Source organism: Galeopterus variegatus, unplaced genomic scaffold (genome assembly GCF_000696425.1).
Source record: "Galeopterus variegatus unplaced genomic scaffold, G_variegatus-3.0.2 Scaffold6249, whole genome shotgun sequence".
Lineage (NCBI taxonomy): Eukaryota > Metazoa > Chordata > Mammalia > Dermoptera > Cynocephalidae > Galeopterus > Galeopterus variegatus.
In genome coordinates this window covers 36,043-63,163 of record NW_007732360.1, presented here as the reverse complement: position 1 = coordinate 63,163, position 27,121 = coordinate 36,043, and the positions used below count along the sequence as shown (strand labels likewise).

The window sequence follows — 27,121 nt, the reverse complement described above, 5'->3', positions numbered from 1 at the left end:
AGAGGATACAATGGGAAAGGGAGTACGAAGAAAACCTACTCCATCTTGGACAGACTTCACAGAGAGAGAGCCCATGTGGTGGCAGCCAAGTTGATCAAAGCAAGACAACCCCAAAGGGAAGTTGAAACTCACTGGGAACAGCCCAGGGAAGCTTGGTCAGCTCTTCTGGACACCAAGACATTCCCCATCCAAGGCACAGACTTTGAGGGTGCTTGGTCATGTTTTGGAAACATGAGAGCTGTAAACAGAAGCTGCACTTAAGGCCAAGGAGCAATGAGAAGCCTGGGGCTAGTTATGACCGACTCTCCTCCCAACCCCTTCCCATCTCATGTCCCTTCAGGTGGAGGCCATTCCCTCCCGGGATTTTTATTGGCTACTATGGTGTTCCTCATGGGACACTGGTGTCTGTGAGGTGTTGCTAAATATTCTGTTAAAAAATGGAGTACTATGGTCAAAAACTTTGAAAAAGGCTGAGCCAAAAAAATGAACACGAATCTTTACTGCAGAAGTGCTCAGAGTTTTTAATATGCTTATGGGCACAGCGACTCTATATGAGAAAGCTCTGTTTCCCTAGTATGTTGGCCTCAAAACCCTTCCAGAGCTGGGACTGTTGCATGGTGCTTGGTCATCCCAGAGACCATACCTGTTTGGAGAGAAGCTCTTTGCACAGCTTGTAGAGGGTGATGAACTTTCTGGCTAATAACCGGGCTTCGATAAATCCTTCGGCTACCAGCATGATTTCACAGATCAACTCAAAGTCTGGAACAACCATTGCACAGGGCCTGTGTACAGGGAGGCAGAAGTTTGAGACAGTTTTCCAACCACAGAGTTGAAGGGGAGATTGTAAGACAAGAGACACCAGCTGAGATCACACATGGAGGCATCTGTGAGTATAAAAACTCGTGGAAGGATCTTAGCAATTATTTCATCTAAGACTTTTAATTTAGAGATGCATTAAGTAAGAATAAAGGAAGTGAACTCTCTTGCTCAAGGTGATAGATAATGTTAGCTGATATGGGCAGAGTTGGGGCTACAACCTGAGTCTTGTAACTTGAGTCGGGTGTACCTTACTCAAGGCATGGATTAGTAAAGCATGTTGTCTAGAATAGATTAAAGGCTAAGATTGAGGAATTGAGTTCCTCTAAGTGTCCAGAAGAAACTGAGAGTCTCCCTATTCCTCATGCTCAAATGTGTCTCTTCCAAACATAGACACCCAGATCTTAATCTGTAGTTATTTGCATATGAAGATAAATCCTTAATGCTATTGCCTAAGGTAGGTGCCTATCAACCCCACCTTGATACAAAATGGCATATAAAAGAATATAGAATGGGGTCTTTGTCTCTGCACAAGAATTTGTTGTGAATTTTTTCTTTTGGCACTAGAAACATTTGATTTTAAAATTAATAATTTTCGTTAATTTATTAGGTATGTAATAGCAGCCTAAGGTTGTTATATTTCTTTAATTGCATTTCCTTATGCTGACATAAAATTTTCAAAAAATATTTTATTTAAGGACATGTTTTTCCTTGAGATATTTTACACTGCATTCAAATTCAAAGGAGCAACCAAATGCTTAGATTCTCGAAATCATTTTGCAGCCTGAACGTAAGACTGAATATGCATCCACGCAACACAATGCAATGTGGCCGTGAGCAATAATGCTGTAGAAGGAAAACTATTTAGTGACATGGGAAGACATTAGGTCATGAAAGCAGGATACTAAACTATATAGAGTCTGATCCCAGTTTTGAAAAAGAAATGCTCTGCTCACACAGTATTGGAGTATTAGAAGGAAAAAATGCCAAATGGTGACACTGATTGTCTCTGGATGATAGGACTGGGATGGGGAAGAGCGGAAGCTCTGGGGTCAAACTCCAGGTCTGCTGCTTACTCGTTGGGTTATAGCTAATCTAGTAACTACAGTTACTACAGTGGGCACCTTGCTGAATTCATCTATTTTCTCACTGCACGAAGAGTAAACTCATAGTATCTGCCTCATAGGGTCTTTGTGAGAATTTAATCTAAAAGTAGATATTTTAAAAAATATTTTTCTGGTTTTTTTCCCTCCAAATTTTCTTCTATGAATGTATGTTATAAACTTTAATGGACTGAATGTTTGTGTCCCCCCAGACTCACATATGTTGGCATCCTAACCTCCAATGTGATGGTATTTGGAGGTATAGCCTTTGGGAGGTGATTAGGTCATGAAGGTGGAGCCCTTGTGAATGAGATTGGTGCCTGTATAAGAACAGGCCAGAGAGCTAGCTCCCTAACATCCTGAGAGGATACAAGAAATAGTCAGTTGTCTGCAACCAGGAAGAGGACCCTATGCTTCTTCCAAAAATCCATAAAAGCACTGACAACCTCCCCACACAGAGAGCACTGGGTATCTCATTCCAAACATGAGCCAAACAGCTTTGTTATGGCTCCCCATAGTCTGTCTCTCTTAGGTACAAGTTCAGTAAGCAGAAAATCAGAAGCCATGAAGCATCCTTCAGTTTTCTCTTTACTGGGCCAACTTCTCTTTTCTGTAAAAAGAAGGCAGACTCCAGCTCCTGCTAGGAAATGTATTTCTGTTTTCTTATCAAAATAAAAATTCAGAAACATAGCAATATCCACCAGTAGCCGGGGTGACATAAAAGAGGTGCTGTCATGCGTCACTACTAGGAGAGTAATTTGGTACTACTCTTTTTAGAAAGCAATTTGGCAAAGTGTATCAAGAGCCTTAAAAATGTTCCCACCTGTTAACACAGTAATTCCACTTCTGGGAAGCTAGCCAAAGGGTATAATCATGCACACACACACAAAAGGTTTATATACAAAGATGTACATAGCAACATTATACATAAATTTATTTTAAATGTTAGAAAGTCATAATATTTAACCATGGGGGACTAGTTAATTACATTGCGGATGATGTACTTGATAGAAAAACATGCAGCTATAAAATGAGATTTATTAAAAATATGAAGTATAAGAAAATACTTATGATATGATTATGATAGACTGTGAAATGAAACAACAAAGCAATATATAACTGCATGTAGACCACAAATGTAGACTAGGGAAGTATGAATTTAAAATATGTATATAAAGAAGTACAGAATACAATTAAACAAAAAATAATTTTACTGATAATGGCATTACAGGTGGTTTTTAAAAATCTACTTTTCTGTATGTTCCAATTTTTGCTAATGTATGTGTCATACATTTTCAGTGGAAAAATAAAGGAAACTTTTCTCATGGGCCTCTGGTGTGGGGCGGAGCTAACGCTCACCTGAAGAGAGCTTTTAGGTTCTCCGGCAGCTCTGTGCGCCCCGCATAGCCTGGGTTCATGGTGATGAAGATGCCGACGGAAGGATCCAGGCTAATCTCCTCCCCAAGGAAGTTGAACTTCTGCTTCTTATCTCGAATTGCATCTTGAATGCTTTTTACCTGGGGAACCAATCAGTGGAAAATGTCTTTCCTTCATTTCAATGGCAGCGTCATGCCAGAGCTGGGAACCCAAAGTCACATACAACATAAGCAATTGTTCTGTGGCCCCTTTCACCAAAGGACAGGCACAATGACTGCACCCAGGACCCTTTGTTAATGGGCACTGGGTGCATGTCTAAAGGAAATCTGGCCACCCACATCCATGTTTATAACACGGTGGCTAAGAAGGCAGGAATGAACTGCAAGCAGGTTTTAAGTCTCTCTGTATGTCAGTTCTCTCTGCAGTAATAGCTAAAGTGCATTAGCACTGACTGTGTGCCAGGCACTGTTCTGAGCACTTTCTGTGTATTGACTCATTCAAGCCTCACCATGATCCTTTGAGGGGACACTTTATTCCCATTATCCCTATTTCTCTATGATTAAATAAAAACATGGAGGGGCTGAGTAGTTTGCCCACAGTTATTCAGCTACTAATGGGAGTGTCAGGATTTGAATCCAGGCAGATGGATTCTGGAGTCTGTGCTCTTAACCACATGCTCTTAGCATGACGGTGAGATTGCCAGTAACTGCCTCCTGGGCTTGTTCTAAGGATTCAATGAAGTAAAGTCTGTACAGAGCTTAGCACACAGAAAAGGCTTAAAATTAGCAGGTAACATGGAAATTGTTAATGTGACCATCATCTTTGCAGTTGTGGTCCCTCTCTTGGTTTAATTCCTCAAAGCCACACTCCAGACTACTTCTCTAGACAGACTGCATAAGCTCAGGCTGAAAACAAATAATGACCCCTTCGGATTGGAGCATAAGGTTTTAAATGAACCTCCAGCATGTCAGCTAAGTCCAGGGTACTAGAACAGTCAAGGGTAGCCTAGTACTGAGGAGATGGGGCTACAGGATTGTATGTGTGTAAGACAAAAAGAGAGAGAGACAGAGACACAAAGAGGCAGATACAGAGAGAAAAAGAGACAGACAGAGACACAAGAGAGACACAGAGAGAAAGAGAGTGGCAGAGAAACAAAGAGTGGCAGCTGGACTATCTATACTGGGCAGGGCTGTTTCTAGATCCTGGAAGGACAGTGTTTGCCAGGACACATAACAATTCTACAATTAGGATTCAGCTCCCTTCCCAAAGTGAAGCTCTAATGACTGATGCATTTGAGCTCACAGCAATTAGTGTGAGACTGAAACTTCTTTTATACGTGCAGAATATCAATGCCGTTCTGGCAGAAGCAGACTTCAGCACCCAGCACACCGGCCAAGCAGATTGAGCTCCGCTGGTTTGCACAGCCCAGCCCAGCTCTGCCCTGGAGCCTCTCCCTCCCCCTCATCCCCCTGCAAGTCATGTGACTGCTAGAGGCTGGTTCTTGCCTTCATCTTAGTCCTCCCATCTATGAAATATACAGAGCCTTGGCCCTACTAGGAAGTGAGGAAGTAAGTTTAATTAGCATTTTCAATTTGCTTTTCTACCGTTGGGCAAAGACTAAGGCAAGACCCCAGGATGCTTTCTGCTATGCATTCTGACTCAGCATTCTCTCCAGAGCCACTGAAAGCCCAGAAATTTCAGGCTCAGCAAGAATTTATGATGCACTTTCAGATTGGAGGCATCTGTGCTTTTGTGTAAAATTCTGTAGGGGGACCCTTGAGGGAGAGCATTGAACAGCCTCCAGGATGCATTTAATATTGCAGCATCGTTGCTCACAAACATTTCTGTTAGCCCTACTTGTACAGAACAGGAGACTGTCTACTTTAGCAGCAACTGAGGTCCATGGAACAAACAACTGGAATGTAACAGTGATCAGTGTGCAGGAGGCCTTGATAAAGTGCAAGTCTTGGAAAAGTCCAGAGGTCCTTCAGGATGCCAGGAGGGAGAAACAGGTGGACTGGGAATGTATGGATTAAATGTAAGCCCAGCCAGGTGGAGGTGCACACACAGGTAGGCCAGATGGATAGCTAAAGCTGCCAGGTGCACTCCGCCCTTTGGGGTCTGTTTCTCTGTTAAAGACTCATTGTTTTTGGAGATTTTAAAGTCACAGAGAATAGCAAAAAATAATAACTGACAATGTTTGAACAGTTATATATACCAGGAGCTATTCGGAGTATTTTACATGAATTATTCCATTCAACCCTTTCAATGTCTGTATGAGATGTGTGGTCTTAGATCCTTGTTTTATAGATGAGGGAACTGAGGCAGAAGGCAGTCAAGAAACTGTCCCATGTTTATGTAAGATGCTAACATTGGTGGGGGCTAAGGGAGGGATATGTGGGAACTCTGTACTATTTTTACAACTTTCTTATAAATCTAAAATTAGTTCAAAATAAAAAGTTAAAAGAAAAAACAACCTTGCCGATAGCCTATAATTGGTAAGTTGGGCAACTCAAGATTAAAACTAGGCAATGTGGTGCCGAAGCACATGCTTTCGGCCACTTCCCCCAAACCGCCTTCTACCAGAAGGAACACTGCACCGGCCACAAACTAGGCTCTCAACAAATACATACATTTTCAGAGTGATTTGTTTTACTTTGAAAATAATCATGTTTGATATAATTTGGAGACTTAGTTTTCACAAAATGAGAAAAGATATTTTTGCCACCTGTTAAAAAAAACAAAAATGGGAAGCTATGTAGAAAGCAGGTTCTCAACTTGGGATGATTTTGTACCCCTTCACCCCAGGGGACATTTGGCAATGTCTGGAGAATTTTTATTGTCGCAACTGGGGTGGGGAAGGCTGCTGCTGGCATCTAGTGGGTAGAGACTGGGATGCCGCATAGCATCCTACAATGCACAGGACAGGTTTTCACAATGAAGAATTATTGGCCCAAAGCATCAATAGTGCTGAAGTTGACAAATTGTGATCAAGACTAGATATTTTACCAACGAGGAAACAGAGGCCAAGAAGATGTAAATAATTTGTCTACCATCCCACAGCATGCATTCTTGGGTCCAACCAAATTCCCATGAAAATTCTTAGCCCTACCCCAGATGCATCAAATTAAAAATTCTGGGGTGGAGCCCAACAGGATGTGTCTTAACAAACCCTCCAGGTGACTCTAATGCATGCGAGCATTTGAGAGCCACTGCAGTCCAGTCAGTTCTTAGATTTCTACTCATACCCGCTTCTGCCCAGGTGTCCCCATCCACAGCTGCATACGACTCCCTCCCTCTCTCAGATGAACTTGAGTCCTGCACTTCCTTCTAACCAACTCGCCTGGAGAAGCATTGTCTCTCTGCAGCTCAAAACCAAGACCAACTGGGCTCAGTCTTGGGGTCTTGATGTGAACCCAAACTCTACAGTCATCAAAGATGTTTTCTTTATGTGACAGTCTCCCTCTCAGCTCTGGTTCTCAGAGTTTGCTGGATGTGTGAACCATGTGGAATGTTTCTAAAAAATACTAATGGCCAGGCCCTACCCCAGATCAATTAAATCAAAATCTCTTGGGGGTGGAAACAGCATTACTATTTTTCAGAATTACCCGGGCAATTTTAATGCGAAACCAGGGTTGAGATTACTGTGCGACAACAGCACAGCCTCTGACTTCATGGTGCGTAGGAATCACTGAGAAACTCGTTAACATGAAGATTCTGTTTCAATAGGTCTGGAGTGGCACCTGAGATTCCGCATTTCTAAAGAGCTCCCAGAGGATGCTGCTGCGCTGTGTGCAGTTTGAGTAGCATGTTGATAGATGACACTGCCCTTGCCTGGCACCCCCTGCTGTCCACTCTCTGGTGGCCAATTAAGTGTTCTTGACACTGGACCACACTACCCCAGACCAATTTTATTATCCACAATTGCCCCTCAACTGGATGAGTCCACTGATTCTTTCCAGCCTTTATGGCCCTTTCAATTGCACATCTCTAATAAAACTTATTTTCTGCCTTATAATTTAGATAATTTGTGAGGTTTCACTTCTATATATTGCAGTCCAGCCCTGATTTCCAATGATCAGTCCTGTTATCTGCACAAGCCTTTGTGTGCTCATCTAACCATCAGGGTTTGATTTCTTGCTTGGGAATGTTATCTTTCCCCTCATGGACTGAAGCTGGTGATCACAGAGGGCTCTCTGTCCCTGTAGCCTCCCACCCAGTCAATGAAATATCAATGTCATATTATCTCTCTGCAGGTGAAATACTTTAAGGAGGTCATGGGCTAGCCCTATGCTAGGTGAATCCTCTTGGCTTTTCCTCCACACCCGGCTACCTTGCCCACTTCATTCTAGGGGAGTGGTCTATTCCATGGTCCCAGGTGGTCATTCTTTTCTCAAGCCTTTGCCCCAAATGCCGTGTGTTATTGAAATCCTGCCTAGCTCACTCCACGCCTCTCTCTGTAATGGCAGATTGGAGTCTGCTGCTTTCAGGAAGTGCAACCCACTCACCAATTTGTAAACTTTTTTATATTTCTGTATTTTTTACATTAGACCTTAAGCTCCTCTAGAAAGGGTGTTGCATTGGAAGCTCCCTTGGCTCTGAGACCAGAACATTTCTTCGGTGCCTGGAGTACTTGGAACCCTGCTACGGGTGGGCTCCCAAGTCCCTACTAACTGACATCTGCCTCTCCCTGCCTCCTGCCTCAGGCCTGCCACTGCTGGGGCTTGTGTCATAGGGAAGAGAAAGAAATGTCAGGGACACCTGGCCAGAGAGCATGGAGGGGGACAGGGCTGTAGGTACCAGTGACGGGGTGGGTCCTGGTGCCACGTATCCTGAGCTCAGATAACCCAAGGTCTGGAGAGCAGATTACAACAATAATGAAGAAATTCTGAAAAAACATAAGTAGTATTTCATACATTTTAAAATAGCAAAGTAATTTCCCTTGGAATTGCTACACTGAGGTTTTTCCTGAGTGGATATGCAATTCTGCTTGGCCAGTCTGACAGAGACATGAAAATATCCACATACAAAGACATTGAGACATAATCACTTTTGTAGAAGTTACTGGGAAGGGGAGCACAGACGGGTGAAGAGCAGGGGAGGGAAGAGTGGGGAGCGGGGAGCAGTTGGCAGCTGGTGCGGCTTCTGAACCAATGTGCCAGCCTGGATTACTGTGTGAATAATTAAGCACAATTTTCTCCTTGGGTGGGTATACAATTTTAAATGTTACCAGCTCAGATTTTACCTGGGCCGCTGTCAGATACTTTCTTAAGAACGTCTCCTATAAGTGTGTTCCTAGACTGTAGTGTGACAGCATCAAGATATTTCAGGTTGCATTATTTCACTTAACTCCAGAAACAAAAGAGAACTGACTAATCTTAGAGAACCCATTACTGACCTTGTGTTGGACAGTTTCGTAATAAGGCAAATTCAATGTCTGTCTACTGTGTATTGGTGACAATGGCTGTTGGGCATGGCCTCATTGATTAGTGCACTGCTAAGTTTGGTAAAATAGCTTGAGGCTGGTCCAGCTGAGAAGGGGTGAAGGGTGTAGAGGAGACCTGTGAGACCAGTGCATGGACCCTCCTTGCCCACCCAGTGTGTTCCAATCATCTATGTCTCTTTAGCCCATTTCCTGTAGTGTTCAGATAGTCATGATAGTAACATTCTCATTACCACCATCACCACCACCATCACCACCACCACCGTCACCATCACCATCATCACCACCATCATCACCATCACCACCATCATCATCACCATCATCACCACCATCATCATCATCACCATCATCACCATCACCACCATCATCATCACCATCATCACCATCATCACCACCACCACCACCATCAGCACCACCATCATCATCACCATCATCACCATCATCACCATCATCATCACCACCACCACCACCATCAGCACCACCATCATCACCACCATCATCATCACCATCATCATCACTATCATCACCACCATCATCATCACCATCGCCATCACCACCATCATCATCACCAACATCATCACCATCATCATCACTATCATCACCACCCTCATCATCACCATCACCATCATCACCATCACCACCACCATCATTACCACCATCATCATCACCATCACCATCACCACATCACCATCACCACCATCATCATCACCATCATCATCACTACATCACAATCATCATCACCATCACCACCATCATCATCACCATCAACACTGTAATCATCATTACTGCCATCATCATCATCATCATCACTATCACTGTCATCTTCATCATCATCATCACCATTATCATCATCATCATCATTATCATTATCAATTTACGGAGTGCCTCCTATCTGTAGGGTTGTGTTTTAAGTGCTTTAGACATACTAACTCATTTAAAAATTATCACAACTGCCCAAGTAGATACTATTATTTACCTCCTCTACTACCAATGTGGAACTTGAAGCATGGACTTTCCGAGGGTCACACGGCTAGTAAGTGGCAGAGCCAGAGCTGAACACTGGCACTTTGATTTCAAAGTTGACACACTTAACCACTTCCATCTCATTGTCTGGCTAACCCCACTGTACAAGAACCCATTTTTTAAAATTCCAATGTCACATGGAGCTTGCTCACATCATCTCTGGAGCCCAAGACCAGCTCTATGCTGATCCTGGTCAGGCTGTCACTGCTCCCCATCTGGTCTTACTCTGGGCTCCTTGGCGGCTGCAGGGGGCACACCAAGACAGCCTTTTGTCAGTTCTCTGGCCCTGTGCACCACCAGGACACCCATAGGTACAACTATTCATGACAAATGGCCCTAGACTTAGGAGAAAGCTGGCACAGCAGTGCAACTGGCTGGTAAGAACAAGAAATGTCCTCCAAAATCTCTGGTGAGCAGCCAGAAGACAGGGCACAGAAAATCCTAAAAGCAAAAATAAAAGAGGTAGACATAAAAGAGAGTGGAAATAACAGAGGATAGAAGGCAAAGGAATAATGAGAGGGAAGAAGATATCAGCTGCTAAAATATCTGTGGTGGGAGAAGTAAGGAGAAAAACCCCAAGTCCAAGGTATAATCACAGGTCAAAATGGTAGAAAACAAAACCATTCCCAGTGACCAAAGATATCAGCTGCTAAAATATCTGTGGTGGGAGAAGTAAGGAGAAAAACCCCAAGTCCAAGATATAATCACAGGTCAAAATGGTAGAAAACAAAACCATTCCCAGTGACCCCAGTGGTGAAAAGCCTAGGCTTCTCTCTGGATGTTCAGGCCCATTCTAGGCCTAGAGGTAGAACTCTGAGAAAGATTTAGTTTACTGCTTTTACTCTACATCTTATACCCCAGAATGGATTAGTACCCAAAATTCAAACAGACCTCAGAGGGCATCGTTTCGGGTTGTGAAGTGAGAACCATTGGGAAAAGCAGCCAGAAGACATATTTGATTTCCTATAAAAATCTGGGCATTCATCTTGTCCTTAAAGTTTAAAAGGTCTGGCCACAGCAAGCTCACATTCTTGTGAGGCAGAGGTGTGTGGGTAAATGTTGAACAACCGGTTCTCCAGAAAAATGAAAATGCCCTTGATTTATAGAATTCACCAATTTTCATAAAGGACATACTCCCACCTCAGCCCATTTCAAGCCACACCAACCTGACCCGCTGAAATGTGAACAGTCAGCTCTTTTGGGCCAAGCAAGTAAAGGGTTTTGGTCCAAGAGGGTGTTTAGGCCAACAATGTGTCTTTCTTCCTCTACTAACTACTGAACAGAACAGACCTAAGGGAAGGGAAAACCATATCTCGTCACTGGAAACTAAAGAAGAGCCTCACATTCTGGCAACTTTCAGGAGCTTCACCAACGAACAGTCTGGACAAGAGACAAGAAGAGGGTGTCAAACATGAGAGATGGGAGAGACGGACCACCTGGGATGGGGGTAAGTGCAGGGACCCTGCAGAGCCCCTTGACCACCTGTGGCTCCCAGTGGCAGCTGAAGGGAGGGTGGGTTGTGGATTAGGTGTCGGTGTGAGTTCCAGCACTGTTCAGCCTTGCAGTTGCTTTGGTGCCCTGCCCACAGCTCCAAGTCCAGCTCACCTGAGATGGAAATAGCATGCTGGACGAGAGAGGAACAGCACATGGGAGTTATGCGGGTGGAGGATGGTCCCTGCCAGGGCAGACAGGCCAGCTGGAGGCAGCAGTACTGCCTCAGAGGCTTCTCCTACCATGGACGACTGTTTGCCTAGAGTTCTCTCCCACCCCCTTCTGCTGTCCTTTCTCTCAACCCCACACACTTGCCTAAGAAACATAACAGTCAAGCTGAATGTTTTCCTTATTCCTCTGTCTGGACGTGAAAGAATCAGAACCAAAGAGTCTCTCATAGCTATCTTTTTCTTTGTACTGTATACACATCGCTTTGGAAATAGAAGCGAATAAGACCAAAATTAAACCATTTTTAATTATATGGTGTGTGGGCACAAACTAGGAGCACCAGGCACACCACTGTCCCGAGCCCATCACCACAGCTTTTGTCATTACGTGGTACCTTTATAATTGCTTTTCCTTGTTGAGGTATGGGTGGGAGATGGGCTCTAAAATGGGAAATGTGGACCCTTAGTTTACAGGGAGTGGTGTGGAAACAGGTGCTGGCAAACAATATGCTTCATCTTGGTAATGGTGAGCTCCGGGGGGGTTGGAGCCCTTGCAGCTCCAATCAGGACCCCCATGGCAGACCCTCAATTGACTTCAACCATCAATCTTCCTACTGCTCAGTCTCTCCTTAAAACGGCTGCCAAATAGAGGGATCATTCATCTCCCAGAAATCTTCAGGGGTTGCCTGTTGCCTACTGAGGAAGGAATTTAAGTCTGTCCACTACTTGGTTCAAGCCTGCTGCTTGCTCTAGCCTTGTTTTCTCCTGTAGCATTTTACCTCCTAGATGCCAGACCTGTGCCCTGATCTGCACCCAGTCAGCATGGGTAGGGCTGCTGGGTCCAGATCACAACCTTGCCACTTTCCAGCAGTGCGCCCCTGGACAAGTGACTTTTCTTCTCTGATCTTTGGTTTCTCCATATATATAGTGGGGATAATCATGGCTTGGAGGGCCATTGTGGGGCTATAAGAGATGACATATGAGAAGTGCCAAGAAAGAACAGACTTTCAACAAGGTGTCGTCCCTTCCCTCTTGCCCCTTTTGTTGCTTACATTGTCAATGGGATTCTTACCCAGAATTGAATCCTCTTCATCCTTTCAAGGGCTGGCTTCAAGATACTGTACTTGGAAGTCATCCCATACTGTGAGTCAGAATTCAAATTACTTCTAGAACACAGAAAGCGTTCACGTCTATCCCAAGAACTCAAGCTTTTTAAAGTTAGCGATCATGTCCTTCTCAGCTGGGGACATTCATCCCCATCTTTAGCACAGTTCTCACTATGTCATAGGTAGTCAATAAATGCTTTCTGGATGACTTGAAAGAGAAGTGGCATGCTTACATAAAATCTGACCAAAAAATGACTTCATTTGATGATGTTCATGCTGTCCTCACTTTATATATAATTGAGTGAATTAGGCCAAGAGAGGTGGAGCAACTTGCACAAAGACTACAATGGGAAATGGAAGAGCTGAAATGTCAGCCCTGGTCTATATCCAAAGTGCATGACCTTTGCAAGGAGCTGGGCTATGCCATCTTGGTGGATCTTTTCTGCACCCAAATCAAGCAGGTAGGGCAAATAGTCTTTATTCCCATTTTACAGAGAAGGAAATAGAATCTCACTTTGCTGGGTAACAGCAGGATACCCACGCTGGAGGAGACTCTCCCTCTGGCCTGATTTAGAAGGTGGAGCAAGGGGCATGAAAGGGCAAGGGAAAAGAGACGTGGGAGCTGAGGAGAGGATGAAAACAAGAGAATGCAACAGACTTCCACAGCACTTGATGTGAAGACCACAAGTCTCCCGCCAGCTTCTGGTCCCTACCTGCACGGCCACCACTGACAAGACTTCCACGGAGATTCGATTAAACTCATCAAAACAGCCCCAGGCACCAGTCTGAGCAAGGCCCTTGTAGATGCTGCCACAAGACTGCAACAAAATGTACACAGATTAAATTACCAACAGCACTGGTCTTATCAATACATGTCCAAGTCATTTTCCTTCCTCTATTACAAACACTTTCAGTTCCCTAGAGACCACTGGTCAGAAAGTGATATTAAAATTTCAAGAACAATTAAATTTTTGATGGTAATGGGGTGCCAACATAACTCATGGGATCGAACAGAACCTTTTTAAGACAGTTGGATGAAAATCCTTTTAAAATATCATAAGGGTTGCATTACTGTTTATTCTGCAGCTTCCAAAATCCCAGGAAATGAATAAAAGATGATATTTTTTAACACCATACAGACAAAAAGCCTTCCACTCAGCCTTTGGCATGCACAATGGAAAAGTTTATGTCTGTATCTTTAAATCCATACCCAACCACCCAGATTTTTCAGAGTGGTGGGGGTCTGGAGACGGGGACAGGAGGCGATAACATCTCATAAAATAAACTACAGGTAAATCTCTTCAAATGAGAGCAAGGAAATAATTTGAAAGGGAAAAAAGTATTTCTGCTCTAAAAATAAAAACTATTCTGGGCATTCAATGTGAACTAGCTATATAAAGCAACAACTTACTGGAAGACATTCTCAAGGTCATTTTTAAGCAGACATTAAAATGCTGGAAAATGCAAATAATGCAAAAGTCCCATTCATTTATTCAGTAGACTTTTTTTTTTTTTTTTTTTTTTTTTTTTTTTTTTTACTATCAACTCTGTGCCTAGATCATGTGCTAGACACAGGAAAGCTCAGTCTTTCTGAGAACTTTTAGTTAGGTTGTGGAGTTAAGGTATACAAATAAAACAGAAAAATTTCTACATAAGCAGTGGTTCTAATGGATAAAATAGACCACCAATGTCACAGAATTCAGAAAGGGTGGATCAAAGTGCTCCAGAGTGGTCAGTTTTGCCAAAGAGGTGAATATCAGATGATAGTACAACAGCACTTTCCCAAGTTTATTTCATGGAACACCAGACCTGAGCATGCTCCTTGCAGGAAGGGCTTTGTGGTCAAGCCCGTTTGGGAAACACTACATTCTACAACCCACTTTTGCCAAGTTACAATATATATTAGCATTTTAAAGGTCCTGAGAACTCCTGCAACAAAAAATTAATTTAACTTTGTTATATGGCTGAGATTTTTTTCCCTCATGTAACTGCTGATTTTCTCAGAATGCACTCAGGCAAACATTAGTATAGTGGAAAAATCACAAGAATATAGTCAGAAGATCTCAGGTACTGGTATCTCAGAACTATTTGCTTCAGAACACACATGGGAAATGCCAGCTTTATAGGATAGGAGTCTCTGTGCAGACAGAATGGAAGGGAAATGCTTTTCAGGAGGTAGAAAAATATGGAAGAAAGATGAGCGAAATAATGATGTGTGCAGAGAAAAATTCTGGATGGAAAGTTGAATTACTAAGGAAGGTCCTGCTTATAAAAAGCCTTCAGTTATTTTGAGGGATCTTTGGAGGTTTGGAGAGAACATAACTAAAGCAATGTTCAGGGAGAATCAGTCGAAATGTTGGCATAGACTAGGTTGGATGTGGAGCAGACTTTAAAGAGCAAGGAAAAGATAAATCCCACATTTTATTAATCTCCTGGAATTGGTGGATTCCTTTATTGATTAAAAAATATTTATTGAGCATGTACTGTGTGCCAGAGATTAATTCAGGTCATAAAGAATTGGCAGTGTACAAGATACACAAAGCCTCTGTGCTCACGGGGCTTACGTTCTCGTGGCGGAAACAAACAACGAACAGCAGCAACACAAAATCAGAGAATGGTTAGTCCCACTGGAGTCTTAAGAAGAGGGTGACAGTGGCTACTTCAGATAAGTAGTTGGGGCAGTTTCTCTCAGCAGGTGACGTAAATTCCAGGCATTGTGTTTGTGTGCTTTAGACTATTCCACTTCATTCTCAAAACAATCTTACAGGAGGAGATTTTATATACATATAAAACTATATATATTTATTATATATACTCAACAGGTGCCCCATATATATACATATATATATACACATATGTTTATATGTATATATGTATATATATATATGTATATATATACGTATATATGTATATATATGTGTGAGGGGTCTTTAAAAAGTTCACGGAAAGATTCCTTTTTTTTTTTGCAGCTGGCCAGTATGGAGTTCTGAACCCTTGACCTTGGTGTTACGGATTGCTTTATCTTTTAATTCTACTTTCCACAAACTTTTTGAAGTACACTCATATATATCTATATATCTATATATTTATCTATATTAACCTGTCAAGTGTCCCAAATACTAAGTGAAAATTCAGAAATCAAAATCTATGCTTAACGGTGGTTTTGGAAGCTTTGGAAGCTGTGGGTTCCTTTTATAAAATGGAAACCCAGTACATAAAAGAGTGAGCTTCCATAGGCAGATGCTTGCCACTCCCACACTTTACCTCCCAGGGACCTGAGACAGAGCCAGGACTTACCCCCACCGCGCACCTCATGGTACCATTAGCAAGGCTGAGCTGTCACCGTGCCAGGAGGTGGTGAGTGTCTGGACTAGGATATGGGCACGAGGAACTGAGTCAAGGTCTGGGGTGAGAGGCATGGTGAAGGGAGAACTAGGGAAGGAAGGACATGGGACACCCAGGATGCCTTCAGATTTCCACCAGGATCTCAGGAAAAGTGAGATGATCGTTACTGACAGCTGAGGAATCTGGCAGGGAGGAAAGCAGAGTGTTCACCACGATTTGAGAGAAGGGCATCCAGACGGAGACGTCACTGCCCCTTAGGGAGACTGAACGTGGAGAGTACATGTAGGAGTCTTCAGGACACACGTCAAATCAGAAATTATAAAAAAGATCAGCAAATGCGATTGAGAAGCCAAGAGACCAGAGGGTTAGGAGGAGGACTGTGGAAGCATGACGATTCAGAAGCCAAGGGAGAAAAGAGTCTCCAGGGGAGGCGTCTGCAGCGTGACACTGTGCAGAGGCTCAGAAACAACTGCACATGCTTCCAGGCTCAAACCCACTTGATGTTTCTGCAACAGCTGCTCCAAACTGAGGTCAAGGGGGAAAGTATTGCTGCTATCATATAAAGAACGTCTTGCACTGAAACTGCAACCATTTCCAGAGGAAATGGCTAGTTTTATGGGTTTTCCAACCAGCCCTAAGAGACTGAAGTAATAACTTTCCCTTTCCCCCAAGTCTTCACCCTGTTCCGCATCCACTGCAGCCACCTGTGGCCCCAGTCCTCATGGAGCTGAACGGGATGACGGCCCCTGCAGAGCTCCTGAGGCAGAGGGCATTGCCGGGGCCCCCACGACAGCCCAAACTCTCCTAACTCCTCCCTCTGCTTCACCTCTCCCACCTCCCTGTGTTCCCAGGTACCAATGACCTTTTTTTTTTTCTTCTCTTTTTAAAAAAATGCCTCTTATTCTTTCTTTTCCATTTCTGCTACCCCACCATCTGGCTTCTCACCCCCTCCCCAGTTTGAATGACTACAATGTTCTCACCCAAAACTTTACCTCCTCTCAGTCTCCTCCTGTCTTAATTCATCTGGCTGTCAAGGTATCCTCCTTAAACACCACTTTGATGCTTCTGCTCCTGCTTTGATGTCTGCACGCACTTCATGTAGCCACCCCCTAAGGTGAGCTCCTCTCAGTGGCTCCACACTTCCCCTCCTTATTCGCCCCATTGCCTGCTCCTGCTGTTCCCCGGTCCTGTCTCAGGTAGCTCGGCCACTGTTCCGTGTCTGTTTCTAGCCTTACTCTGCAGAGACGTGAACAGAATACATTGCTGTGAGTGCATGAGTGACCCGTCTAAATGACCCCTGGAGAAATGCANTCTTAAGAAGAGGGTGACAGTGGCTACTTCAGATAAGTAGTTGGGGCAGTTTCTCTCAGCAAGTGACGTCAGTTCCAGGCATTGTGTTTGTGTGCTTTAGACTATTCCACTTTGTTCTCAAAACAATCTTACAGGAGGAGATTTTATATACATATAAAACTATATATATTTATTATATATACTCGACAGGTGCCCCAATATATATACATATATATACACATATGTTTATACGTATATATGTATATATATGTGTATATATATGTATATATATATATACGTATATGTGTATATATATGTGTGAGGGGTCTTTAAAAAGTTCACGGAAAGATTCCTTTTTTTTTTTGCAGCTGGCCAGTATGGAGCTCTGAACCCTTGACCTCGGTGTTACAGATTGCTTTATCTTTTAATTCTACTTTCCACAAACTTTTTGAAGTACCCTCATATATATCTATATATCTATATATTTATCTATATTAACCTGTCAAGTGTCCCAAATACTAAGTGAAAATTCAGAGATCAAAATCTATGCTTAACGGTGGTTTTGGAAGCTTTGGAAGCTGTGGGTTCCTTTTATAAAATGGAAACCCAGTACATAAAAGAGTGAGCTTCCATAGGCAGATGCTTGCCACTCCCACACTTTACCTCCCAGGGACCTGAGACAGAGCCAGGACTTACCCCCACCACGCACCTCATGGTACCATTAGCAAGGCTGAGCTGTCACCGTGCCAGGAGGTGGTGAGCGTCTGGACTAGGATATGGGCACGAGGAACTGAGTCAAGGTCTGGGGTGAGAGGCATGGTGAAGGGAGAACTAGGGAAGGAAGGACATGGGACACCCAGGATGCCTTCAGATTTCTACCAGGATCGCAGGGAAAGTGAGATGATCGTTACTGACAGCTGAGGAATCTGGCAGGGAGGAAAGCAGAGCGTTCACCACAATTTGAGAGAAGGGCATCCAAACGGGGACGTCATTGCCCCTTAGGGAGACTGAACGTGGAGAGTACATGTAGGAGTCTTCAGGACACACATCAAATCAGAAATTATAAAAAAGATCAGCAAATGCGATCGAGAAGCCAAGAGACCAGAGGGTTAGGAGGAGGACTGTGGAAGCATGACGATTCAGAAGCCAAGGGAGAAAAGAGTCTCCAGGGGAGGCGTCTGCAGCGTGACACTGTGCAGAGGCTCAGAAACAACTGCACATGCTTCCAGGCTCAAACCCACTTGATGTTTCTGCAACAGCTGCTCCAAACTGAGGTCAAGGGGGAAAGTATTGCTGCTATCATATAAAGAACGTCTTGCACTGAAACTGCAACCATTTCCAGAGGAAATGGCTAGTTTTATGGGTTTTCCAACCAGCCCTAAGAGACTGAAGTAATAACTTTCCCTTTCCCCCAAGTCTTCACACTGTTCCGCATCCACTGCAGCCACCTGTGGCCCCAGTCCTCATGGAGCTGAACGGGATGACGGCCCCTGCAGAGCTCCTGAGGCAGAGGGCATTGCCGGGGCCCCCACGACAGCCCAAACTCTCCTAACTCCTCCCTCTGCTTCACCTCTCCCACCTCCCTGTGTTCCCAGGTACCAATGACCTTTTTTTTTTTCTTCTCTTTTTAAAAAAATGCCTCTTATTCTTTCTTTTCCATTTCTGCTACCCCACCATCTGGCTTCTCACCCCCTCCCCAGTTTGAATGACTACAATGTTCTCACCCAAAACTTTACCTCCTCTCAGTCTCCTCCTGTCTTAATTCATCTGGCTGTCAAGGTATCCTCCTTAAACACCACTTTGATGCTTCTGCTCCTGCTTTGATGTCTGCACGCACTTCATGTAGCCACCCCCTAAGGTGAGCTCCTCTCAGTGGCTCCACACTTCCCCTCCTTATTCGCCCCATTGCCTGCTCCTGCTGTTCCCCGGTCCTGTCTCAGGTAGCTCGGCCACTGTTCCGTGTCTGTTTCTAGCCTTACTCTGCAGAGACGTGAACAGAATACATTGCTGTGAGTGCATGAGTGACCCGTCTAAATGACCCCTGGAGAAATGCANAACAGAATACATTGCTGTGAGTGCATGAGTGACCCGTCTAAATGACCCCTGGAGAAATGCATGGCAGCTCTTCCTGGCCCTTCCTCTCCTCGTCACAACCAGGACCTGTGCAGAGAGCTCAGGGGTGAAGTCAGAACAAGGGCGGGGGAAGGATGTCAGTGAACAGAATACATTGCTGTGAGTGCATGAGTGACCCGTCTAAATGACCCCTGGAGAAATGCACGGCAGCTCTTCCTGGCCCTTCCTCTCCTCGTCACAACCAGGACCTGTGCAGAGAGCTCAGGGTTGAAGTCAGATCAAGGGCGGGGGAAGGATGTCAGCCGTCACAACCAGGACCTGTGCAGAGAGCTCAGGGGTGAAGTCAGAACAAGGGCGGGGGAAGGATGTCAGTACACCTAGAACTTGGTCACAGCTTTACAGCTGACATCTTAATGGGTCAGGCCCTGTTTGGCAGTAACACCAACACTTAAACAGCCTGAGGATTATGCTGTCTGGGTGCTAACTAGCTCCCCTAATTATTTCATGTACGTTTTGTCCCCTCCAGAGAGACTGGGTTATACTCTTTCTGTCCATCTATCTACCTATCTATTTATCGTGTTTATATCTATCTACCTACAATTGATCTATTTACCATCTATCAGCCATCTATCATCTATTTATCATCTGTATATATTCCTATCATCAATCTTTCATTTATTTATCATCTATTTACATCTATCATGTATCTATTCTACTTTAATCTATCATCTGTTTATCATCTATCTATAATCCATCTATCATCTATTTATCAGCTATTATCTATAATCCATCTATCATCCATCATCTATCTATAATCCATCTATCATTAATTTATCACATATCATCCACCTATTTATCACCTATCATCTGTCATCTACCTGTAATCCATCTATCATCCATCATTGATTTATTAATCACCTATCATCTGTCTATCTATCTGTCTATCCACCTTTCTATCCGTACATATGATCTATTTTTGATGTCCTCCCACAATGTCCAGCACATGCTGAGAACGGCAATACTCAACTAACTTTATTGCTGGCGTGTTTTACAGTAAAAAAACAAATCTGAACAGCTGAACAACAAAGCACAGAGGCGGTGTGTAAACTGAGTGAGGCTGTCTGGCTACAGGGGTATTTCGCGCTTCGCGGGTGATTGCCTTCCTTCTGGTGTGTTCATCACGACTATACCTACTGATGCTGCTAACCTGTGTCCAGCCTAGACTCAAGGACGGAAGCTTCACTCACAGTTCAAACGAACCAAGGATAGACTCCCCGCTCATCTGTACTTTTAGAGAATTTCGTGGGGTTGGGGGTCAGTGATTGGTTCTGAAAGGATTGGGTAAAATGGCCTTAGTGACTCTGGCCATGGAGCCAGCTCATCCCTTCCTGTTTGCTGTGCTAGTTGTGACTTTGAAGAAATCCAGCTGATCACGTCTTCCGCATCTACATGAGTGTGTCTTCCAGAAGGTTCCTCATGGGAGAGCATACTTATTTCAGCAATGCCACCAACGCTCAACTATAGAAGAACGTAAAAACTTAAAATAATCCTTAAGGCCAAATTTATATCTTTAAAGGGGAAAATCTTTTTCTTCTTCCAGCCTGACTTGAAGAGATACATGACCTTAATATGTTCATCAATAAAATCACTCTTGCTAATATCTAGGGGATACAGAACATGGGGAGGACAGTTATTTTGGGTGTGGATCCCCGTTTTGTTGCTGCTATGAGAAAACATGGTAACATAGGATGCTGCAACTCTGCACAGCAAAATTATATACCGTGGAAATTATTAAAGTTATAGAAGATGAATCTCTTTTAAAGAGTCATATTTGTGGTACTGCAAGTGTCATCTCACAATCTCTAAAAATATTTCTACATTAGATTTATTTTACAATCAATATATCACATAATTTATAAATAAATATCTAATCTTTTTAATGCAGTTATTTTGTTTGTTCCACTCTAATTTATATGTTATCCTGTTTACAAAAGAGACTTAAGACAGTTTACAAAAGCACATACCATATAATAAAATAAAAATCATGAGACATTGAGGGGGCCTGTTATTACACATTATTCAAAAAATAATCTATACAAGGTCCAGTTCTGAGCACAATGTTTCTAGCAAAGATATGACCTATGGGCCTTTTGTTTCTCTGGCTTTTCTCTATGACTCAGAACCTGGGATACATTAGTTCTTAAAAAATGATGAGCACCCGAATGATGCTTTGTACTTGGGCATCTCTTGCTGTGAGAAGAGGTTAATCTAGTCTGTTTTCAGAAGTCACACCTGCCTTTATAGAATATTCTGGACCTGTAGATATTCTGGGGAATGTCCACTTTTGCAGAAGAGCACAAATACAGCTTCTATGTGAAGACTGGTATCTTCACATTGGCTACTTACGAGCCTTTCCGTGCTTTGGGTCACATATTGAATTTAAGACTTTGGATATGCTGTATGTTCAGTCTACTCAAGGAAGACTCAAAAGGGAAACTAAGCCACTTGTGATCACAAAGCTCATTAGAAGAATTGGAATCCACGGCGCTGTGCCTTCTTGTCACATCAGAGGTTTATGGGGAGGCCCACAAGCTCCAGGGGTCAAAGAGCCTCAGATCTACTGTGAAGGAACAAGCAGGGACCTCCTAGTCTGGGCTCTGAGACTTGGGGAAGGTGGGCCACAGTGACATGGATAAACCTGCCACTCGGGTGCTAGTTCCCCCTGAAGCTGGGTTGCCCTGTACCTTGTAGTCCATCTGCTCTGAGCAGTTAAACACGTAGACCATGATGCCCAGCGCTCGGCCCAGGTCCTTGGTGGTCTCGGTCTTGCCTGTGCCTGCAGGTCCTGCTGGAGCCCCACTCATGGTCAGGTGCAGAGACTGGGTGAGGGTGATGTAGCACCTGCCGAACACAGGAGGGAAGTGTCATCCATTAGGTGGCTCTGCTGGGTCCCAGTGAGATAGGGCTATGTGAGGTCTGATACAACTTCAGTGAAGGAGAGCCCAGAGGCTCCCACTTATGTCTGTCCCCCACACCACTGTGGGGAGGACTTTCCATAGTGCAGTGTCACCTGACGCTCCCTCCCTAAAGGGCATCAGCGTCTCTCTGCTGGACTCTTTCTGACCTTGCCCCTGCCTGCTTCTCTAGCTTCATTTCTCACTGCTCCTCTCCCCTGAGCTCCCGCACTCTAGGATTCAGTCTCATTGAGCTATGGTCACTCGCCAGACACACTAGGACTGTGCTTGTCCCTCTCCCTCCTCCCACCGAGCCCCCAACCCTTCCAGTCTACCTGGAAGATGTTCCTCCTCAACCTTTGTCTGGCTAATTGCTACTGACCTCCTGGGACTCATATTTGACATTGCTTCACCCATTCAGTGTCCCCAGATCCCCCAACACTAGGGTGAGTGAACAGATGCCCCTCAGCTGAGCTCCCACTCCACTCTCCTCCACTTTAAATTCCCATGACACACATCACATACATTTTCCATGTATACCCTCATAACATGCATGAAGGCAGGGCTATGTCTTATTCATTGTTTCATCTCCAGAGCTTAGCACAGCTCTAGGCATACACAGGCCCTCAACCACTATTTATGAAATACATGACTGAATCCATGAATGAATGGATCCATCATTCAATATATTTAATTCTCCTGTGACTATTTTTACCAATGGCAATAAAATAAACTCAGTTTTAAGCTTATTTCTGGTATTTTAAAAAAGGACTCGTATTTCCATTTAGTGTCAATTTAAAATAGGCCTTTGAGTAATAAGCACATAAAAAGATATTCAACACCATTGGTCATTAGGGAAATGCAAATTAAATCTACAATGAGATACCACTACATACCCACTAGGATGGTTATAATCAAAAGACAGAAAAAAACAAGTGTTGACAAGGATGTGAAAATACTGGAAACCCCGTACATTGCTGGTGGGAATGTCTAACAGTACAGCCACGTGGAAGAGAGCTTGGCAGTTTCATTAATGCTAAAGCTTATTAGATGATTCGGCAATTCCCCTCCTAGGAACTTGCCCAAGAGAAATAAGAACATGTGTTCACACACAGACTTGTGCATAGCACTGTATGCACTTGTTTATTGTACTTCTTCATAACAGCAAAAAAACTGGAAACAACCCAAATGCCTGTCATCTGCAAATGGATAAACAAAATGTGTGGTATATCCACACACTGGAATACTCTTCAGCAACATAAAGGAATAAAGTAGTGAACATGCTACAAAATGATAAACTTCAAAGACCTTACGCTAAGTGAAAGAAGCCAGACACAAGAAATTGCATATTATCATTTCATGTATGTGAAAGGTCCAGAAAAGAAAAATAGAGACAAACAGTCGATTGGTGGTTTCTTGAGCTTGGGGTAGAGCAGAGATTTGCCGCACATACAGGTGAGGCAAATGTTCTAAAACTAGATTGTGGTGATGGTTGCACAACTCTGTACACTTACTATAAATCATTGATTGTATACTACAAGTGAACTTTAAGGCATGTAAATTATACCTCAATAAAGCTGTTAAAATTGTGCCATTGCTCTAACTTTTTAATATCTAACAAATCAATGCATAGATTCTTGACTTTTCAGAGGCTAAACCTCTGAAATTATTTCTCTCCTGTTTCTGAATCTGATGTAGTGAGTTGACTGGAGAATCTGAGTCATGGTGACTGGGTCTCTATTGAGTTCACTAAGCCTAGAACCAAGACGGTTTTGAAAGGACTTGAAGTGAGTTTCTTTCTCTGCTTTAATTAAGTGCAAAATCCCTCATCTGTTTCAGCCTTTGAAAGTAGAATCAGGAAGGCAGTTTTCAGAGGCAGAGAGGAGAGGTATGCAGAATTATTTTTCCACCTCGAGTTTTCCTGTGTAATGGAATAAGTTGACTCAGCTGATCATGTGGACCTGGGCTGCATTTAACCCTGGGCATCTGGACTTATGCAGTTGCCTCAGCTTCCCTGTGGACAGTAGAACAATGACCATCAGAGAAGCCACAAAGAGAGGCAACATGATTCAAGGTTAAGGGGAAAAGTTGGGTCTTCTATTGTCTTTCTTGGCCACTGTTACCATTTGGTAACACTTCTGTCCTCTTTAAAACAATCATAGTTAGGACTCTATGAAGATCTAGCTATGTGCAGCCTTAACCACACCTGCTCTCCTGGGCTCTGAGTTTCTGGCTCCAGATTAGTCCCAATGCCTTCCATCTCTCCTGGCGCCTTGGGTTTCCTCTAGAACTACTGGAGCCCTGCCCTAACCTTGTATCTCCCAGGAGGAAAGGCAGCTGCCTGAGCCAGCAGAGTCCCAAAACTCAGACAACTTACCCCACCCTGCTCCCTCTCCCCTTTCTGTCCCATGGTTACCTCCTCTGTAGCCAGAGGGCAATCCTAGCAATCCCAGGCCTCTTCTCTCTGGACCTGCAAGGCTCTCAAGGAATTTGAGAGTCCAGGAGTGCAAAGTTTCACAAAAATAGATTTCTCATAGAAAACTTGAGAATCCCTTTAAAGAAATCCTTGGAACTGGATGTCATTTCTCAAATATAATCATGACAATGATATCACCACATTCATGGTTTTCACCTACATTCAAAGGGAAGAGGGTTCTACAAGGGTAAAGGTCACTGGGGGTTATTGTTAGAATTCTGCCTACCATGTGGCTTAATAACTATAGCCTAGGAAGGAACATGAATGCAACAATGTCTACCCAAAGGAAGGCCTCTGCTGGCATGCCCGGGACTCAGCTCCCCGATGTCCAATATCTTTATTGATAACTTGAGTTAAGAAATAATTGATTATAAGGAAGAGAGACCAAATCCTAAAAAAATTTAACAATTAAAAATGATGGGCTAGACCCAACAAAGGCAAATTTAAGGGGGTAAGTGCAAAGTAACCTTCCAAGCACTTGCATACACACAGAATGGGGGAGATATGGTAGATGGCAGTTGACATGAAAAAGATCAAGAGCTTTCAAAAAGTTCCAAGCTCAACATGAGAAACAGCATCAACAGAAGAAGAATGTTCTTAAAACCAACCTAGCAAGCACTTGCATACACACAGAATGGGGGAGATATGGTAGATGGCAGTTGACATGAAAAAGACCAAGAGCTTTCAAAAAGTTCCAAGCTCAACATGAGAAACAGCATCAACAGAAGAAGAATGTTCTTAAAAACAACCTAAAAACAAATCTGTTCCTTTTACAACATTTTATTACTTAAGGTTGAACACTTTTTTTGTTCTTAGCCTAAATGTCCTCAATTCTAGGATTTATTCCTTATGCCATTTGGTTATGAGATCCTTCATCATCTAGTACCAGTCTTTCTCTTTGCCTGCACTAGTTGGTACGTGTCTTTCTCAAAATGTGATGGAAAGAACCAAGAACAATGTCCTGTATGAGATCTTCCTAGCAAAAACCATAGCACACTTAGTACTTAAACTTGAGTAGTTATGATTAAACTTTGTATTATTTGTATGTATTGGATATGATTAAAAATTCTAGAAGTGACCTAGAAAACCCAAGAGAATCAAGACTAAAATTCTTAGAATTTAATACAGGGCAGAATTTGTAAAAATGGGCAGTATAGAAGATAAATAGACAAAAATAATTTTTTTCCTAAACATAAGTGAGAAGAAAGTTAAAGATATAATAAAGTTAGGCAAAGATTTCTTAGATATAGCATCAAAAGCATAGTCCATAAAATAGAAATCAATAAATTATACCTCATCAAAATTAAAAACTTTTGCACTTCAAAGGACACCATGAAGAAAATGAAAAGATAAGCAATAGACTGAGATAAAGTATTTGCAAACACATATGCAATATATCCAGAATATACAAAGAATTATCATAAGATAATAAGAATAAAAACAGATCAATCAAACAATGGGCAAAAGATATAAACAGACATTACATCGAAGTAGATACATGGATGGCTAATAAGCACATGAAAAGTTGCTCAATGTCATTAATCATTAGGAAAATGCCATCTAAAACACCAGCGAAATACCACTGCACATCCACCAGAATGGCTATAATAAGTAATACAGGCAATAATAAATGTTGTCAACATGTGGAGAAACAGAAACCCTCATACACTGTCGGTGCAAACATGAAATGGTGTAGCTACTTTGAAAAAAGTTTGGCAGTTTCTCAAAATGTTGAACATAAAAGTACCATAATAGCCAACAATTCCCCTCCTATGTATCCACCCAACAGCAATGAAAACATGTTCACACAAGACTTGCACATAGGCATTCATAGCAGTGTTGTGTTAGCATCCCCAGCTGAAAACAATCTAAGTATTCATCAACTGGTGAATGGATAAACAGCAAGTGGTATATCTATAAATGGAATATTATTCAGAAATAATAAAAGAACAAATTACAGACACATGCTCTACCATGAGTGAACCTCAGAAACATTATGTGAAGTGAAAAAAAATCAAACACAAGAGACTACATATCTTAAGATTCCATTTAAAATGTCCAGAATAGGCAAATTTATAGAGACAAAAGTGGATTGATTAGTGGTTTCCTAGGGATGAGGATTAACTGTAGATGGTCATGAGAGATCTTATCACGGGGGAAGAAAGTGTACTAAAATCGATTTTTTTTTTTCTTTTGTCTTTTTCATTACTGGTAAGGGGATCGCAACCCTTGGTGTGGTTTCACCCGCACTGCGCTCAGCCAGTGAGCGCATCAGCCATTCCTATATAGGATCTGAACCCGCGGCGGGAGCGTCGCTGCGCTCCCAGCGCCGCACTCTCCCGAGTGCGTCCCCGGGCCGGCCCTAAAATCGATTTCTGATAACGGTTGCACCACTCAGTAAAGTCACTAGAAATCATTTAGTTGTACATTTGACATGGGTGAATTTTTTGATACATA

General features: G+C 43.0%; 1 protein-coding gene across 1 annotated transcript in view; it reads right to left on the bottom strand.

The window, feature by feature from the left end:
• Positions 1 to 27,121, bottom strand: part of LOC103606053 (dynein heavy chain 9, axonemal-like) — a gene marked incomplete at its 5' end in the record, with an annotated part of 130,202 nt that overhangs the window by 70,624 nt on the left and 32,457 nt on the right. Inside the window, 4 exon segments of the mRNA XM_008590649.1 lie at positions 644 to 782; positions 3,279 to 3,436; positions 13,240 to 13,344; positions 21,979 to 22,135. Of these exon segments, the coding sequence (XP_008588871.1) occupies positions 644 to 782; positions 3,279 to 3,436; positions 13,240 to 13,344; positions 21,979 to 22,135 (559 nt within the window).